This window comes from Patagioenas fasciata, chromosome 16, assembly GCF_037038585.1.
Source record: "Patagioenas fasciata isolate bPatFas1 chromosome 16, bPatFas1.hap1, whole genome shotgun sequence".
Taxonomy (NCBI): domain Eukaryota; kingdom Metazoa; phylum Chordata; class Aves; order Columbiformes; family Columbidae; genus Patagioenas; species Patagioenas fasciata.
In genome coordinates, this window is record NC_092535.1 from 6,657,800 (window position 1) to 6,674,718 (window position 16,919).

A 16,919-nucleotide genomic window follows, 5' to 3' on the forward strand; every position below is an offset into this window, starting at 1 on the left:
CTTTTTAGAAGTTTCTTAGGAACAGATTAAAAAAGCCGTTGGCCTGGGCTGCGCCTCCTCGTAGGGTCAGGCTGCCAAACTCACCAGAAGAGGTGAAAGAAGATGCGATCAGAGTTGTTCATGTCATGTGGGATTTCGCATGGCTGCAGACACACCTCAGCAAACCCAGAGCGGCGGGAAAAGTGAACAAGATGAACGTCTGCAGGAAAGCTGTTGGAGTGAGTCCTGGAAAGCCCTCGTGGCTCAGTGTGGATGTGAGAGGTGCTGTGAGCTGCCTCGAGCGCTTCAGCATCCGTTGGGTTGTAACTAAATTAACCGCACTATCTTAATTGTTCTAATTTGTGTTCTCCACACACTGGGCTTAACTGTAGGGTTAACCAGCCCAGTGTCCTTTCCGTGCAGGTGACTGTGTTCCCCGCACTCGAGTGCTGACGAGGATTCGTGTGCCCGGCTTAGCACAGGCGCTCGCTGTCTTGGTTTGGTTTGTTTTCTGACTGTTTAACATCATTGTCTCTGTAAGAATTGGGTGTATTAGCCCTGTGCCTTGGCAAAGTCGTATATTGACCCTTCCTTGGGATTTCCACAGCCTCACTTGTCAGACCCTGATCCGAATGGCTCCTGCCTCCCGCCCAGGACAGTTCACATCCCTGGTGAATAAAGCTGGTTTTTATTTTTTCCCTCCCTCTTTGTAAGGTGTCGTTCATTTGCAAGGTAATGATGGTACGTGGCAACCCGTTCTTCCTTTATATCCCCTGTGGGCAGAGAACCAGCACTCAAACCAGCCGGGCGGGGAGCGGGGGCCGCTCTGCCGGGCCGGGTGCCGCAGAGGCAGCGGCAGCAGCCCGGGCGGGGAGGAACCCAGATGTGCTGGGTGCAGCAACCACGTCTGCAGGAAGCGAGCTGCGGTGTGCGCTGCACGGCGGCTGCTGAGCCCTCTGCTGAAGAGGAGCGGGAGAGCTCGGATCGGGATGTTTGAAATGTTTGGGAACTCCTGACGAGGAATCGCTCTGCGGGTAAAGGCAACGGAATTCTCCAGGTTGGTTGGCAAGGAAGAGACATGATTGGATTCCAGTTCTTCGTGCTCATCAGCTTTTGAGCTTCTGCAAAGTAAGTGGTGGTGGCAAACTTGGGTGTCTGCGACTAAACCAGGGGATGAAAAAATACTTTAAACGCCTGGATCTATATAGAAATGGCAGCGTTGTTGGAAATGCTGTTGCGGCTGGGCAGGCAGGATTCCTGCGCTGCCGTGGGGAAGCATCGGCCACGTTAAATGTCGGCCGCCAGATTTGTGCCGTTTAATGCTTTGTTGCTCTGGAGGCATCTGGGCTGAAAAAGGAAGAAAAGGTGCTTGATCCTGGCAACGCTGCTGGGGACCCATTGCTTGAATCTAGAGGCTGAGTGGGAACTGGTTACTTTCCTGGTGAATGAATTGCCGAGTTCGGAGGTGCAGAGCGTTGTTTTTTCAACAGAAAGATTTCCAGTTGTCTTGTGGGAGGGGGAGTAGGTTTTTTGTTTGCATGTGGAACAGCCCTTGGGGAGCTGCAGCACTCCTGGCTGCAGGTGAGGAGGCTTGAGAGAGCGTGGCTGTTGAAACACTTGTCTTCTGTAAACCTGAAATGATGTAGAAGTGCTGAATTCGTGGCAAGAAACCCACTATGGCAGGCAGGTGATTGTGGAGAAGACGTGCATCTTCTCAAACCCCCCGTCCTGGATATTGGAACCTGGCTGCCCGTGCTGGCAGCACCGGGGTCCCAATGGGCCGCTGTCCTGCTGCCCATGCGCTCTGCCGAAAAGCTCTTTTTTGGCTGACAAGGGCATTTCTCTGCCCCAGCAAGTGCATTTCCAGCTGTCGTGAAAGGGCGGGAAGGAAAAAAAAAGCTGAAACTATTTCGGCCTCGACCAAAGCCACAATGGTGTGAACAGGCGGGTCCATCGCCTTAAGGCTTTAAAATTATATTTTCTCAGAAACCAGTCCAGCATACGAGTGGCCATCAGGACTGTCACTAGAAGCGTGTGTCCCGCTTTTGTGACGTTTGAGTCTGGTGTTCAGAAATACAGTTGTTTCTTTCTAAACAAAACGCTTCCCGAGGAGTTTGGTGATGAAATCTGTCTCTCCTGCTGTAGAAATGTGAGTCAAGTGGGTGAGGTCTTGTGCCTGCTCCATGTTTGAAATGCTCTTAAAATGTACTAATTGCATCCCATGGTGTGGGGCGGATTCGGTGCTGTTAACTGACTGTTACGGGGCTTTTGCTTTTCATCACTTTGAAAAGAAAAAAAGCTCCACTTCTGCTTCTTGGGGCTTCTTTTGGTGCAATTCCCCAGGGTACCCGAGCTGCGTTTGCTGCAGCCGTGCTCACAATCGCTGGTGGAAATCAGCTTGCAAATACACTTTCAGTAGTTTCACAGACTCTTCTCCGTGTGTGGTTTTATCTGGGTAGATTAATCAGGGCCCGGGCGCTGGCAGCAGCGCTCCATTTTACACTGGATTTAATCTTGTTCTCATCAAACCCAGCTGAGAAAACTTGTGCCTTTTGTAGGAGTCACAAACCAGCTGTGTTTGTCGCGCCCATGCTGGTGTCGCGACGGGGAGTTGTCCCCTCCTGGGGCTGTGGGTGTCACACGCTCTCATCCTCAAAGCCGCCTTGGTTTGCAGGGCGACATGTTACAAAATGCTGTCTGCCGAGTCTCCTGCCCCAGAGAAGAACCTATGGCCAGCAGATTGATGACTTTATTGGCAGGAAAGGCAGGTGTACCTGTCAGAAGGTCCATTGGACGCTTTCCCTTGCAGATAGCCCCAGCTTGCCCGAGTGGCTTCAGGTGCTGGGTTTTCCTCTCAAATTGGTAATTCTGAGAGAATCAACTTGTCCCCAGAGCAGCTTCTCCCAGCAGCTGCTGAGCCAAACAGAGCTGCACTGGGAATTCATACACGTCAAAAACCCAGGAGCAGCCCCATACCCCCTGCAGGAAAGTAGGTCAGAAGAATTTCTCTATATTAATAGAGAAGTCCCTCCATTCTTCAGTCTTAAAAATTCAGGGGTGGAAAATCCACACGCTGTGGGATGAGCTGCCCCATGTGCTCCTGCCTCGGTGCTCTGAAAGCTCAGTTTGACTCCAACATGACGCCGTCTCGCAGCTGTCACACCCCATCAGAGCTCTGTCTGCTGGACCCCCGAGCTGCTCGGTTCTGCCCCAAACAGCCACCTCTGCACCCCACGATCCCATCACGCTAATGAGCTGAACGAGTTCAGCGAGGACCGGCTAAAGCAACAGCCCGTGTTGCAAGTAGTCTGTGTAATTAATGTGTGCGCAGACAGAAAAGCAGTTGTTGTCTAATTAAAACATCTTTGGAGAGGAAACAGCCTTCCCTTCCCAGCTCTGATCTCAGCCAGTCTGTCCAGCCCGGTTAGTCCCTACAACCTCTCTGTCTCACTTTCCATGTTGAAATACTTGCTCTCCGGGGGCTCAGACTTCAGACAGGGAAGTTTCCAAAGCTGTGGCAAGTTCTCGGATAAAAAGGTGCGACAAGTGGGCACGGACTTGCTGGTTATTGGGGAAAGATGCACCAAAGCTGCTGCTTTGGGGTGCAGGAGATGGAGCCAGGTGCCCCGATGGGCACAGACCCCCTGCTCACCCTGGGGCTGCTGTAGCACCTGGGGCTCAACCGGGCAGGGCGGCTCCTCGCCAGAGCTCAGCTCATCTTTGTCACCCGGATTAAGAGATGTGAGCAGGTGAGTAAGCGGCACTCGGTGCTGCGGGATGTCGGTGCCAGCTCTGTCCTGCCTTAGGACTCTGCTGCTGGCCCATTTGCATCAGTTACTGTGGCTTCTTCAGCTTGTCCCCCCCGGCTGGGACCAGCCTGCGTCCCCCTTTGTCCCTGACATTTTCCGGATGCTGGTGCCAATCTCCAGTAGCACAGCAGCCTTTTTGGGGAGCAGGGCGTGCACAGAGCCGGGAGCAGCAGCCGCCGTCTCAACGCTGGTGCAGATGAAGTGGGGCCGGGTTTTGCTCTGGATTTACAGCACGCTGAGGGCTGAGCGGGCACGAGGATGATGGGGTGGGGTGTCACCAGAGCCCCCCAGGAAAGGCGTGGGATGCTGACGGGCTGGGAACGTCATCTCTTTGTGTTGGGTTCCCTGGCACCTCCATGCCGCTTGCTCTGGCCTTGCTGTGACTGCTGTTTGCAGGGAGGGACCTTTTTCCTTGAATAAGGCACAGGCAGAGGGCTGGCTTTGGGCAAGGCACGGCTTTGCTTTAGGCAGAGGAAAGCGGTTGAAAAGTCAGGCATTTTTTGCTCTTTGTCACAGCACCAAGTGGCTGCAGAACCGGGGTTGTGGTGGCAGAACTGGTGCTTGGTTGTGATCCTGGATCATGATGGGATGCTGCTGGGAGCGACCCGCGTTCCTGTGAGAGCAGAAATTACAGTGGTGGGGTTTGCAGGGCTGGGCTTGGCCCCCGAGACATCGCCGTGCAAACGGGGATGGCGGCGATGACATTGCCGTTGCTCCCACCCGGGATTTTCTCGCCCGTGACTCCGGAGGTCTCATGACACAGGGGATGGGGCCAAACCCATGGGGCTCAGAGGGGGAGAGGGCGAGACCCTTGGCAGGACCATGTCCTGGTGCGGAGCCTGGGGTGCGAGGAGGAGGAGGGAGGAAGGCGGCTGTGAGGCTGAAGCTCACCCTGTTTCCGGGAAGCTGAGTCATCTGTTTGCCCATCCAATCTGGGCCACCCCATGGCTGGTGCTGGGAAGCAGTGCCACCCCCATCGCACAGCCCAGGACAATGTCCCGAGGTCCCCAGAAAGCAAACTGGCACTTTTGGGGTGTCCCCAGATGGTTTTCAGGGCCCCTGGGGTATCTTCTTTTCAACATCTCAGTTTCAGCTTGAGAGCATGAGTCCTGCTGGGTTGTTGCTTTTTTTCTAAAGGAACCAAAACTGGGAATTTCTCCCTGTGGGTGGCAGAGCACCTGCTGTGGGACAGACCTGCAGAGCTGTCACAGTGACCCTGGGGAGGGCAGTGAGGACCAGAAAATGGGACCCTGCTGCACGTCCCCCCCAGAGCCTCCCTGCCCAGGGACTGCGCTGTGGGGGTCTCAGCAAGCCCTGGGGACCACAGAGCTCCAGCTTGTGCCATAGTGAGCCCAGTAGCCCCCCACTGCACCCCCACTCCTGTTTTCTCTCTGCAGAGCTCAGTCCCGCAGCGGTGTTGGACACGGCTCCCCCATGGCTGGGGGTGGGGGGCTGGCACGGAGCCCCCTCCTCCCCGCTGGTGCTGCCCTGGCCCTGCTCGGCCTCCTGGTCTACCTGGGCGCCTTGTGCGCTGCCTGCAGACGGTATGTGCTGCCTGCAGATAGTATGTACTGCCCACCACCCCTCTGCTTCCCCTCCTGGCACTGGGGACCCTCAGTGGCATTGGGTACTGCACAGGGAGAACCCTGCATGTGCCCGTCCTGAGCTGGAACTGCTGGGATCTGCTGCTCTGCTCGTCCCGAACTTCCAGCTGCAGCCCCAACACAACTCTGCCTGGGCTGATCCTGCACCCCTGACCTCCCCAGTATCCCCCTGTGCCCAAAGGAGATGGTCCCAGCTGGGGACAGGGACATGGCCTCACAGGGGCAGCTGTGGGAGGGATGGGGATGCCAGGGGTGATGCCGGGGCAATGTCAGCGGTGCCTGGCACAGCTCAGGGGGTGCAGGATGCAATTGAGACCACCCCCACCCTCCTGCAGGGCTGGCATAGGAGCAGGGTGGTGGGTTTGGGGGTGCTGCTGCTCTGGCGAGGGGCACATGGCAATGCCCATTGTGGCCAGGTCAGGGTCCTGGGGTGTCCATTCCCCAGCTTGGCTCAGTTCTGCTTGTCCCTGCAGCAAGGGCAGGAAGAAGAAGGTCCCTCCGGATGGGGTGAAGCTGGTGGACGAGGTAAGTGCCTGCTGGGGGGCAGGATCAGCTGGGGAGCTGCCGGCAGCAATGCTGAGGATGCTTGTCCCCCGCCGCAGTCCCTGCTCAGGCAGACGCAACTGCGCTCGCTCAGCAAGTCAGACACAAAGCTGCACGAGCTGTACCGGGTGAAGGGCAGGAACGGCGGTGAGTGGCCATTGAGCTGGGGGGGGACCTGTGGGGACCGGTGACCCTTGGCGGGCACCTGCAGTCCCCACATCACCTGGCGAGTGTATCCCAGCACGCACACCCATGCTGCGGTGCCCGCACAGGGCTGGTCCTTGCTGCATCCCCCATGTCCCCCCGTCTCCCCACAGCCCAGCGGCCGGCTAGCCTGGATTTCCCCTGTCCCATGGCCCCTCCGGCCACCGGCTCCCCGCACAGCTCTGGCGTCAGCATCCTCCTGCACCGCGAGCTGCCCGAGATCCCCATCCCCGAGTCCCCAGTTACCTCCCCGGCCTCTGACCAGACCTACTCCAACCTGCTCTTCACCCCGCTGCGGAAGCCGGTGCCTGACACTGTGTACGAGTGCCTGGCAGTGGGGGGGGAAGATGCCCCGGTTCCCCCCACGCCCACTGGCACCCAGGGATCCTGTCCACGTGCTGGGCGTGGGGCAGCCGATTACGCCTGTGTCCACAAGGTGAAGAAGATGGTGCCTGCAGAGGAGCAGGATGGGGCTGTGGCAGGAGCTCCTGCAGCCCCTCGGTGCTGGGGTGGCACAGGCGATGCCCCCCAGCCGAAGGTATGGCTCTGGGGGGGCAGGGATGGGCGTGGTGCTGGTGCTGCAATCGCTGGATGGGACAATGTGGGCGCACAGGATGTCCATGTTTGGAGAAGTGTAAATCAGGCTGTTGCACTTCCAGATGAGCTTTTTGGGACCAGTATGGAGCTGAGACCCCAAGGGCAAGTGATGCCCACAGTGCTGGTCTCTGTGCCCTGCGAAAGGCTCACCAAGTCACACAAGAAATGGGATCCCCAGTGGCAAATCCACTGCTGAAACCCTGCTGGGGGCTGTGGAAACCCGTGGGGGGAAATGGGCATGGGGATACCCCACAGTGGGCAAGGATTGCCCCTGAACCCCAACCCTCTTTTTGCAGCTGGAAGACATGTACTCGACAGTGTGCAAAGCCACCAAGAAGAAAACCCAGGTCCCCCCGTCGTCCCCGAGGGCTGCAAGGGAGGTGGGGGCTGGCTGGCCACCCCCTCAGCGGGAGGAGGGTGCTGCGGGTGGGTGCTGGTCCCCAGCAGCCCCCCCAGACCCATGCTACGAGTCCATCAGCGATAGAGCCTGGACTGCTCAGGGCCGCGGCCCCGACCCGGACTATGAGACCGTGGACGTTAACTGGAAGAAGGCGGCGAAACGGGACAAGGCCGGGAAGTCCTGTGCCCCCGAGAACCTGTACGAAAGTGTGGGTGATGTCTGGGCAGGGGAGTCCCAGCGAGCGTCCACCAGGACAGCAGCCAATGGGCTGGAGGTCTATATCACCAACCTATAGCAGCCCCTGGAGCGGGGTCTGTGTCCCAGGGGGTCCCATTTAAGTTTATATTGCCAAACTACAGGTTCCCCTGGAGCGGGGTCCGTGCCCTGGGGTGGTCCCACCCCACCAGCTTTCCCAGTGGTTGAGCCCCTGGCGCCGGGCACACATGAGCCCAGTGCCCGTTGGGGTGGCTGTGGCACTGTAAGTGCTTTTTGTATATATTTTATGTTACTTTCCTTAAGTGTCCTTGTCCCGTCCCCAGTGCCAGCAGGTTCACACCAGGATGCCCTGAGATGGGCAGTTTTTGGGTGCTGGTGCTGTGCAGGAGCTCAGAGGGACAGGGCTGGCACTGCCTTTGCGATGGGAATGGGGTTGGGACTGGTTCTGTTTTGGGGTGGTGGTGACAGGGCTTTGGGGGGTCCTTCTCAGCAGGTTTATGCCCCGTCCAGCCCCCAAAAGCCTCGAGCAGCTTTGCTCCCATCACTGAATGTCCCTGGTAATGGGGACCCGGAACCAGTCCTGTGTCTTGGTGCAAGGTAACTCCCGCCCCCATCACCCCCTCCCGCCTTTGGGACACAAGCAAGGGTGCCTCTGTGAGCAGCCATCCCCCAAACATCATTAAAAGGCTGAGAGGGGGTTATTATCCTCGTCAGGAGAAACCTCTCTTAGGCTGGATCTAAACCCCAAGTTCTGGTGGCAGGTGCTGCTGCTGCAAGGCAGCAGTGCTGGGAGAGCGGTTCTGGTGCAACGGAACTGTGAGTGGCTGCACACGCCTGCATGGATGGTTTTGCACCTCGGAGTTGGGGATGTGTAACCAGCAAGAGCTGCTGAATTGGGGTGGCCCATCCCGGAGCAGTGACTCACGCTGGGCCTCTGTGCAGCGACAGAGTCAGAGCAGGGTAGCGTTTGCACAGCACTTGCTGCTCGCTCCCCTCTGTGTCGCTCCCAGGAGTGTTGCAGCCCCATCGGGTGCCAAAAACACTTGCGAGGGCTGGATGTGCACTCGGAGCCATCGGACCCTGGGGAGGCTCAGACTTTCCTCTTCTCCCCACTAAGAGTTCGTCATCTCTGCCCTGAGTGATGCTCAGTGTGCCTGGGGGTGAGATGTGAAGGCACAGGGATGTGGGTGCCACACTGAGGGTGGCCCCAATTGCAGTGCAGCCCCTTGGGGTGCAGCACAGCTGCTTTGCATGGGTCTGGCTGAAGCTGCTCGGCCTCACGGTGCACTGGTGCTCGCCGGAGCTGGCTGCGCCATGCGGCAGGCAGGCAGGAAGCCACGTGCCTTCCTTCAGCAGCTTTGCCTCTCAATTGATGCAGGCAAAGAGATTAAAAACGAAAACAAGGTGCTCAGCAAAACCCACTGCAGGCTGAAGATGTTAAAGCTGGGAGGCAGCTCAGGCGCTCGTGCTGCTTCGCCAGTCTCACGCTCGATGCCAAACCACAGCCGCTCGAGATAGTGGAGCAGCCCTGGCAACTGCTCCCATCCCCCTGCCAGATAAGGGCCCCGATAGACAATGTCGGGGGGCCGCTGGTCCCCGTGCCGTCACACTCCTCCTGCTCCCCTTGCTCTGCCCCAGCTGCATCCTTCCCCTGCTCCCTGTCTCTATCGCCCCAGGCCAGAGCTGCATCCCTCCTGCACCACCCCAATCCCTGGGGAGCTGCCTTGGGGCTGCTCTGGACTTATGCAGGATTATCATGTCCTTATGGGACCAAAGCTGCATCACTCCCGGGGCAAAATGGACCCTGTGCTGCCTGTGGGGTTGGGATGTGGGTACCACTGTGCTGCTTTCTGTGTGGAAAGGCAGGCTCAGCACACCACAAGGCTGCCCCCGTGCCAGGGACGCTTCTGCTTTCACTGAGCTGGGGGTGGCCAAAGCGTCTCCCAAATTTGCCCCAACAGCAGCAGAAAAGTGCCATGTGTAGGGCTGTCTGCTTGCCTGTGATTCCTGTGCTGCACACAGAGCTCAGCAGAGCCAGACTCACATTTAAATGAGAGAAAACTGCCCAGTCCTCAGGGCGGTGGAAAATGTGCCCAGAGCCCTGGCTGGAGGCTCAGAAACTGCGTGGTGAACGAAGGATCCATCCTGGAGCATCACTTGGAGTCTTGTGGTCCAGCCGGGAAGATGGGGGCCAGTGTCGGAGCAAGAGGAACAGGTAGGGCTGGGAGCACTCCTCCTCATCCCTGGAACAGCGGGTGCTGGGGCCCCCAGGCTGTAGGGTCTGTTCTCCTCCCCGCTGACTGGGAGCCCATGGGGGGCCCTGCTACCCATCACGCTGCCCCCCAAAATTCACACCAAGGAGGGATAGGCAGGACGGGCAAGGCCCCAGCTCCCTCTGCAGTATCACCCGGCCAGGGTGTCCAGGTACCACAGGGCTACCTCCCAGGGGTGCCACCCTGCAGACCCCCCCAGCCCGGGCAGGGGTCGGGCTGGCGGCACCGGAGCCGTGTGCGAGGGGCGGGCGATGCTGGCGGCAGTTGCACAACTCTGGAGCTGCTGAAGCCGCCAGCTCAGCGCTTCGACCGGCGTTAACGATTAAACCGGAGCGGGGGGCAGCCGGCGGAGCCACCGCCCGGGTCCCGGTTCTCACCATTCCGGGGGGGCAAGAGGCGCCGGTGATTAACTCCTCCAGGACCGCGGGGCCAGAGCTGCGGGGTGGGGATGAAGGCGGCTCCGCGCTCCTCCTCCCCCGCGGCCCCACCAGCCGCCGGGGTCGCTCCCGGTCCCCGGTCCCCGGCAGCACTGGCACAGCCGGGGCAGGTTTGGGAACCCGCGGGTGCCCCGGCTGCTCCCCGCGCAGGGTGCAAGGGGACCCGGGGTGGCCGTGCCGTGGTGACACCCGCTCTCTGGCCGGGCACGTCGGGGCGGGTTTTTTCACGCTTACGAAAGTGCCCGGGCACGGTGCAGGGCCGAGGTGGCACCTCCAGCCACCCCCGAGGGCAGGGGACAAGGGGTGGCCGAGCGCCCCGGGACTCCTGGGGGGACCAGCCCCGCCCAGGGCAGGGCATCCCCGGGACGCCGGCCCCAGCACGCCCGGGGCCCGGACCGCGGGAATCCCCAGCCCGGGGCTGCCAGAGGGGACAGGCTGGGGGACAGACGGCCACACGGACTCTGTCCCGCCCTTCGGGCTGCGGGTCGGTGAAGCAAACAGCAGCGGGGCCCGGGGCGGGCGGGGAGCGGAGCACAGGGCGGGCAGCCCGGGCACTCCGGTCCCCCCAACCCCCCGTACCCCGAACGTGCGGTACCCCAAACTCCCTGATCCCCACACCCAGCCCTGCCATCCTCAGTGGCTTTTGGCAGGACTGACCCAACCCGTGCGGAGCCGGGGATCCTTTTCCCCCTGGGAACTGCTCTCCCACCTCCAAAATTCCAGCTATTCCCCCCGCAAAGACGGTGTAACTATCGGGGAACTCTATAGCTGGTGGGTGAGCCCTGTAACTTCTAAAACTTTGGGGGGGACCCCTATCGCTTTTGGGGTGCATAACTTCGTAGGGAGCCGTGCAGCTTCTGGAGGACCCCCATGACTTCTGGAAAGCCCTGTTATATATGGGAGGGGCGCAACCTTGGGGGGAACCCAAGGCTGTAAGTTTCAACCCTGTGACTTTGAAGGAGTCGCAGGAGTTTTGGGGGATCCTCCGAGCTCGCGGTAGGCCCGTACTTTCGGGGCGAATCCTTAATTCCGCCATAAAATAATAAAACCAGAACTTTTGGGGGGCACTCTGCAACTTTCAGGGAGCCCCGACTTTGGCGGGGGCGGCGGGAAGCGACTTTACCGCCAGTCTCCGAGCCCCAAAACTAATGGGAGGAGTCTGAACAGCCGGTTCAAGGGGTGGGGAATGGAGGGGGGGTGTCGGGTTTTGGGGGCCCCGCGGGCTGCGCGCGGGCTGGCGGGAGGGCGGGGCGCGCGAAGATGGCCGCTGCCGGCGGGGGCGTGTCCGGGCGGGGGCGTGTCCGGGCGGGGGCGTGTCGCGGCGCGTAAAGTGGCAGCGCGACGGAGCCAATAAGAAGCGGAGAAAGCGGCGGTCGCGTTCCAACCCGGGCGCCTCGACCAATGGCGGGGGGCGCAGGGGGCGTGGCCTGGCCGGCGCCGACACCGGGCCGCGCGCGGCGGAGCGCGCTCCCCCGCCGGGCCCGGCCGCGGCCGCCGCCGCTTCCCGCATGGAGACCCCGCGCCCACCCGCGGTGCCGCTGCCCGCCGCCCGCCGCCGCCGCCGCGACCCTCCGCCGCCTCCTCCTCCAGAGCACGGCGGCGGCGGCGGCTGCGGCGGCGGCACCGCCCCGAAGGTACCGGGGGCGGCGGCGGCGGCGGCGACCGGGGGGGGAAGTCGGGGGAGGGGGGGGCGGTGACAGCTGACAGCGGCCCGCCCGAAACTTTCCCCGCCGCTAAAATGGCGCCGCTCGGGGACAAACTTCGGGGGGGCGGTGGCCGGGAGGGGGAGGCACACCCCCGCCCCTCCCGCGCTCCGGTGGGATCCGCTGAGGCTGGCGCGGCCCCCCGTGTGGGTCCCAGTCCCGGGGGCTCCAGGCTGGGACCTGCCCGCAGAGGGATCCGTCCCGGCGCTGGGGAGATCCCGCCGGGATCCTTACTGCACACCCGGCTTGGCTGCTCGGTCAGGCGGGGGGTGGGATCCTGCTGGATCCCGGGGTGGGATCCACTCCCTGGGTGGAATCCACTCCCTGGGCTTCCCTTCTGTGCTCCCAGCTTGGCAAGGGCCGGGGGATCTGCTCCGTGCTGGCACCGCGGACGCCCCTCCCTTGGAGCAGCCCGCTCGGGTGATCTCTGCTGGATCCCAGCCCCAGGGAATCTTCTTGGAATCCCTGGAGAGGGATCCGCTCAGCTGACCCACTGCTGCTGTCTGGGGGCAGCTCTGTCTGCTCCCTGCTCCGCAGAGCCACAGGGGGATCCCGGCTGGATCCCAGCTCTGCCCCAGGGGATCTGCTCGAGAGGGATCTGCTGAGAGCCAGTGCACAGGCTGGCAGCACTGCTGTCCCAGAGCAGCCCAGTCTGCTGCTGTGGAACTCAGAGCCCGACTCCTGGGGATCTGCTTGGGATCTGCCTGGATCTGCTCAGTGCTGCCACGCAGCCAGGGACAGTGATCTCTTGGAGCAGATCCCACCTGCTTCCTGCTCTGCAGAGCTCCAGTGGGATCCCTGCTGGATCCCAGCCAGTTGGGATCTTCCAGGAATCTGCTCCCTGCTTCTTGGGGGATCCCCATGCAGCTCCAGCCCCAGGGAGATCACCTGGGATCTGCCTAGAGTGGGATCCCCTTGGTGCTGGTGCTCAGTCAGAGGGTGCTGCTGTCCCCAACTGGCCTGGTCTCGGCAGAGCTCAGTGGGATTCCCACTGGATCCCGGGTGATGTCAGAGAGAGATCTGCTTGGTGCTGCCGCCCTGGAGCCACCCTGCAGGAGGTTGTCAGGTCCCCTGGCTCTGCAGAGGTCCATCCCGGATTCCCCTGTGGCCCTGTGGATCCGCCCCAGAGGGATCCACTGGCTGGCGCAGCCTCTCAGGGGGATCCTGGCTGCTGTCGCCTCTGCAGAACAACAGGGGGATCCTGGGAATCTGCCACAAAGGGACCCACTGAGTGCATGTCAGGGCCACAATGCAGCCCTGCCTGGAGGTGCTGCCGAGTTTGGGGGGATCCTCATGGGATCTGCTGCTCAGGGGATCCCTGCTGATCCACCATCGTCTCTCCCGCAGGCTCCGCTCCCCTTCAGCGGCCGGGGGCTGCCGGCGGGAGCCGAGGGCTGGCTGTCACACCCCAGGGAGCCGCTGTCACACCCCAGGGAGCCGCTGTCAGCGCCGGGGGAGCTGCTGGCGTCACGGGCAGCGATGCTGCGGGTGCTGGACGTGGGGCTGGAGCGGTGCCTGGCGCTGCACTCCGCATACATCCCCGTGCCGCGACACAGGTAGGACCACGGTGGAGAGCGGCCACAACAACCAACCTGCCAAAACCTCCTACCGGCACCAGCTGTGCCGCGGGAAGCCAGGAGGTTTTTTCCAGGAGGACTTTGGCCGCTGGTCCGCGGTGCCGGGGGCTGGGGCTGTGACCGGCTGGCTGCGCGCGGCAGCACCGAGGGCTCTGCCGGGTGAGAAGCCAAGTGCCACAGCCGAGCTTGGCCTCGCCGGCGCTGAGCACCCGAGCACCGCAGCCGCTCGAGGGCTCGCAGAGCATTGCCATGTTTCTCTGTCCCCGCAGCACAGGAGATTTGCAAAATGGCTTCTGTTTTTCCTGACCTCTTACTACTGTTTTTTAAAATTTAATTTTTTTTATAAGCTTTTTTATATTTTTCTTCCACTTGAGGAAGTCGTTTGGCCCCAGCTGAACAAAAACCCCACATTTCTCGGCATCGGCGGCAGGATGCAGGTGCCGGTACCCTCTGGTGCGGCACTGCCCGCGGACTCATAGGGTTCCCCCCCGAGTCCCCTGGAGTGACAAACAGCAGTGTTTTGGCTGCCTGCCTGCACCACTGCCTGCACCGCTGCTCTGCGGGGTTTCCAGTCTGGCCCAGGGTGCTGAGGGGGATGGAGCACCCATGGGTGCACAGACTTGACCGCCATGGGTGGGAGGTGCTGGTGCCATGGCGCGGAATGGAGGGGGAGGAAGGGTCCCGGGGGGCTTGTCCCTCCTCACCCCGTTGCTCTCGCTGGCAGGAAGCTCTCGGGCAAGGCGGGCATCGACGAGGTGATGGCAGCCGCGGTGCTCACCAGCCTCTCCACCAGTCCGCTGGTGCTCGGACACCCGCCAGCAGCCCCCACCCCAGGTAAGAGCGCGTCCCTGTCCCACCCACCCGTGGACACGTGTCCCATGGCTGGACCTGACCCTCCTCCTCCTCCTCGCCAGAGCCTGGCGGTGACGTCTGGAAGGAGGCACCCGCCATGTCCTCCAGCTGCAGCAGCAGCAGCAACACCAGCGGGGACTGGAGCTGGGACCCCCCCAGCGACCGCTCCACACCCTCCACCCCCTCGCCCCCGCTCTCCAGCCACGTCCCCAGCGCCTTCCTGCCCACCCCGCTGCCGGACGAGGGCCCCGACGAGCCCGACGGCACCCACTTCATCTTCGGAGAGCCCATCCCACGGAAGAGGAAGGTGGGATGGGGATGGGGACAAGGGTGACAATGGTGACAAGGTCAGGGGTGGGAATGGGGAGGGTGAGCTGAGGGATGGGGATGATGGTGGGGTTGGGGATGGGCTCAGGGATGGAGATGAGGGGATGGGGGTGATGCTGGGGGTGACGCTGGGATTGGGGAATGACAATGAGGATGATGTTGGGGATGACATAGAGGGATGACGGTGAGGTTGGGGACGAGGTTGGACATGGGGATGACAATGATGTTGGGGATGACAGTGGGGTTGGATTTGAGATTGGGATTGGGGATGAGCTTGGGGATTGAGATGAGGATGATGTTGAGGATGGCGGTGACAGTGAGGTTGGGGATGGGGATGATGATGAGGTTGAGGATGACAGTGATGATGGGGATGACATCGGGGATGACACTGGGGTTGGAGATCAGGTTGGGGTTGGGGTGACACTGGGGATGATACCAGAGACAGGGCTGCCAGCCTGATGTCCCTCTCCTGCAGAACTCCACCAAGGTGATGTTCAAGTGCTTGTGGAAGAGCTGCGGCAAAGTCCTCAGCAGCTCCTCAGGGATGCAGAAGCACATCCGAACCGTGCACCTTGGGTAAGCGCTTGGGATCCCCTTGGGCACCCCAGACCCCCGCAGTGTCCCCTGCAGGGTCCTGCCGTGGGGGGAGCGACCCCCTCAGCCCGACCCCGCTGTCCCTGCAGCCGCAAAGCCGACCTGGAGCAGAGTGACGGTGAGGAGGACTTCTACTACACGGAGCTGGACGTGGACGTGGACTCGCTGACGGACGGGCTCTCCAGCCTGACGCCCGTGTCACCCACCTCCTCGGTGCCACCCGCCTTCCCCGGCCCCGAGGCGCCGGCGTTGCCAAACCCCGACCCCGTGCTGGGTGTTCCCCCGACTCCCCCCGGCCTCTGCCACGTCCACACCGACCACGCGTACCAGGTATGGGGATGGGGGTGCTGCCGCTGTCACCGTCACCCTCTGGTGACACCGAGCTGTGACATGGGCCGTGTTCTCTATCCCCAGGGCTGCCCGGCGCCCCCGCAGCCACCAGTGCCCCCTGCCGCGCCCGCCCTGCCGCCCCCCAAACCGCCCTCCATGCCCAGGTGAGCCACCACCACCCCCCCACCCCATCCCCTCCGGTCCCCATGTCCCCCCCGTGACATGTCCCCTCTTCCCGCAGGAGGCCGCGGGGGGAGGCCAAGAAGTGCCGCAAGGTGTACGGCATGGAGAACCGGGAGCTGTGGTGCACGGCGTGCCGCTGGAAGAAGGCCTGTCAGCGCTTCCTCGACTGAGGCGCCGCCGCCATTTTGCACATTTTGCACTCGAGGTGCCTTCGTGCCCCCGCCTGCCACCACCACCAACCCGGGGCCCCCCCGGACTCAGGGAACGGCCCCCCCGAAAGCTTTATGCACATAGCTAGCCACCCCCCGCCACCACGGAGCTTGCCCCCCCATCTTTTTCCTTTGAAAATAAGCTATAATCTGTGTCCCGGCCCCCCATGCGGGCACTGCGTCGGGGGCTGGCGGGGCGGCCGGCTGCTCCCCCTGCCCGTGCCGGGTTGGGGACCCCCCGGGGCCGGGGGTCCCATTGCTCACATAAGCTGTGCCTGCGGCCGGGGGGGGCTCGGAGAAGGGGGTGTCCGTTCCTGCCCCCCCAGGGGGACCCCAGTGCCCAGGGCAGAGGTGGCACCTGCCCCCCCGCCCCCGAGGGGGTTTTTACTCTTTGTATCGTGTTTCTCTATTTTCCGTACCGGCGGGGATGCCCGGGAAGTGCCTGCAGGAACGCGCCCATTTGCACTAAGCCAAACTGCACAAAGAGGTTTCTTTTTTTTTTAAAAAAAAAATAATTTTTCTTCGTTTTTTTCCCTTTTTTTTTTTTTTTTTGGTGTGTTTTTATTTTTTAAATAAAATATATAAAAATGTGTATTTTTAAATCTCACCCAGGGCCTGAGAGCACAGCAGCCCCGCACTGCGGCTGCGCCATGCTCCAGCCCCAGTGGGGTTCTAAGGGGCTTTTTATCTTCATCCCCCATTTTACCCCATCTAAACCCCTTTTTGCCCCCAAACCCTTTCTCCCCTCTCGCCCCATCGCCTGCCCAGGCAGCAGCTCAGGACTCCCTGTGCCCCACGTGAGGACGAGTGGGATGGGGACACGAGGGGACGTGGCGCTGCCACCCAGGACTGTCCCAGGGCGGGTGTCCCCCACTCTGCATCAGGGTCCCCTCTCGTGGGGGGGTCAAACCGCTTCGGCCCCATGGGCTGGGACGGGCTGTGCCAGGCCGGGCCCCCGCTCGTCCCTGAGCCCCCGGGGACGCGATGTGTCGGATCCAGAAAAAGAAAATAAATATTTGGATTCTTTTTTTTTTTTTTTAATGATTCCTGTTCTTTAGTTACTTTTCAGATGGGCTGTGCAA

At 61.5% G+C, this 16,919-nt stretch overlaps 2 protein-coding genes across 2 annotated transcripts; both read left to right on the forward strand.

The window, feature by feature from the left end:
* Nucleotides 1–37: 37 nt before the first annotated feature.
* Nucleotides 38–7,649, forward strand: LIME1 (Lck interacting transmembrane adaptor 1). The gene is made up of 6 exons (XM_065850195.2): nucleotides 38–1,107; nucleotides 5,186–5,332; nucleotides 5,866–5,917; nucleotides 5,995–6,082; nucleotides 6,253–6,677; nucleotides 7,033–7,649. Exons 2-6 carry the CDS (start codon nucleotides 5,223–5,225, stop codon nucleotides 7,429–7,431), a joined length of 1,074 nt encoding a protein of 357 aa, XP_065706267.1. The 5' UTR covers nucleotides 38–1,107; nucleotides 5,186–5,222; the 3' UTR covers nucleotides 7,432–7,649.
* A 3,907-nt stretch (nucleotides 7,650–11,556) lies between these two features.
* Nucleotides 11,557–16,872, forward strand: SLC2A4RG (SLC2A4 regulator). The gene is made up of 8 exons (XM_065849910.2): nucleotides 11,557–11,696; nucleotides 13,113–13,321; nucleotides 14,067–14,176; nucleotides 14,257–14,501; nucleotides 14,997–15,097; nucleotides 15,205–15,445; nucleotides 15,530–15,609; nucleotides 15,687–16,872. Exons 1-8 carry the CDS (start codon nucleotides 11,571–11,573, stop codon nucleotides 15,796–15,798), a joined length of 1,224 nt encoding a protein of 407 aa, XP_065705982.1. The 5' UTR covers nucleotides 11,557–11,570; the 3' UTR covers nucleotides 15,799–16,872.
* Nucleotides 16,873–16,919: the final 47 nt, after the last annotated feature.

Bases quoted from the DNA above. Each gene is read 5' to 3' on its own strand.
- LIME1 (XM_065850195.2), top strand. From the start codon at position 5,223: ATGGCTGGGGGTGGGGGGCTGGCACGGAGCCCCCTCCTCCCCGCTGGT. The intron at 5,333-5,865 runs GTATGTGCTGCC...TTGTCCCTGCAG, and splicing joins TTGTGCGCTGCCTGCAGACG to CAAGGGCAGGAAGAAGAAGG. The intron at 6,678-7,032 runs GTATGGCTCTGG...CTCTTTTTGCAG, and splicing joins GCGATGCCCCCCAGCCGAAG to CTGGAAGACATGTACTCGAC.
- SLC2A4RG (XM_065849910.2), top strand. From the start codon at position 11,571: ATGGAGACCCCGCGCCCACCCGCGGTGCCGCTGCCCGCCGCCCGCCGC. The intron at 13,322-14,066 runs GTAGGACCACGG...TCTCGCTGGCAG, and splicing joins ATCCCCGTGCCGCGACACAG to GAAGCTCTCGGGCAAGGCGG. The intron at 14,502-14,996 runs GTGGGATGGGGA...CCTCTCCTGCAG, and splicing joins CCATCCCACGGAAGAGGAAG to AACTCCACCAAGGTGATGTT.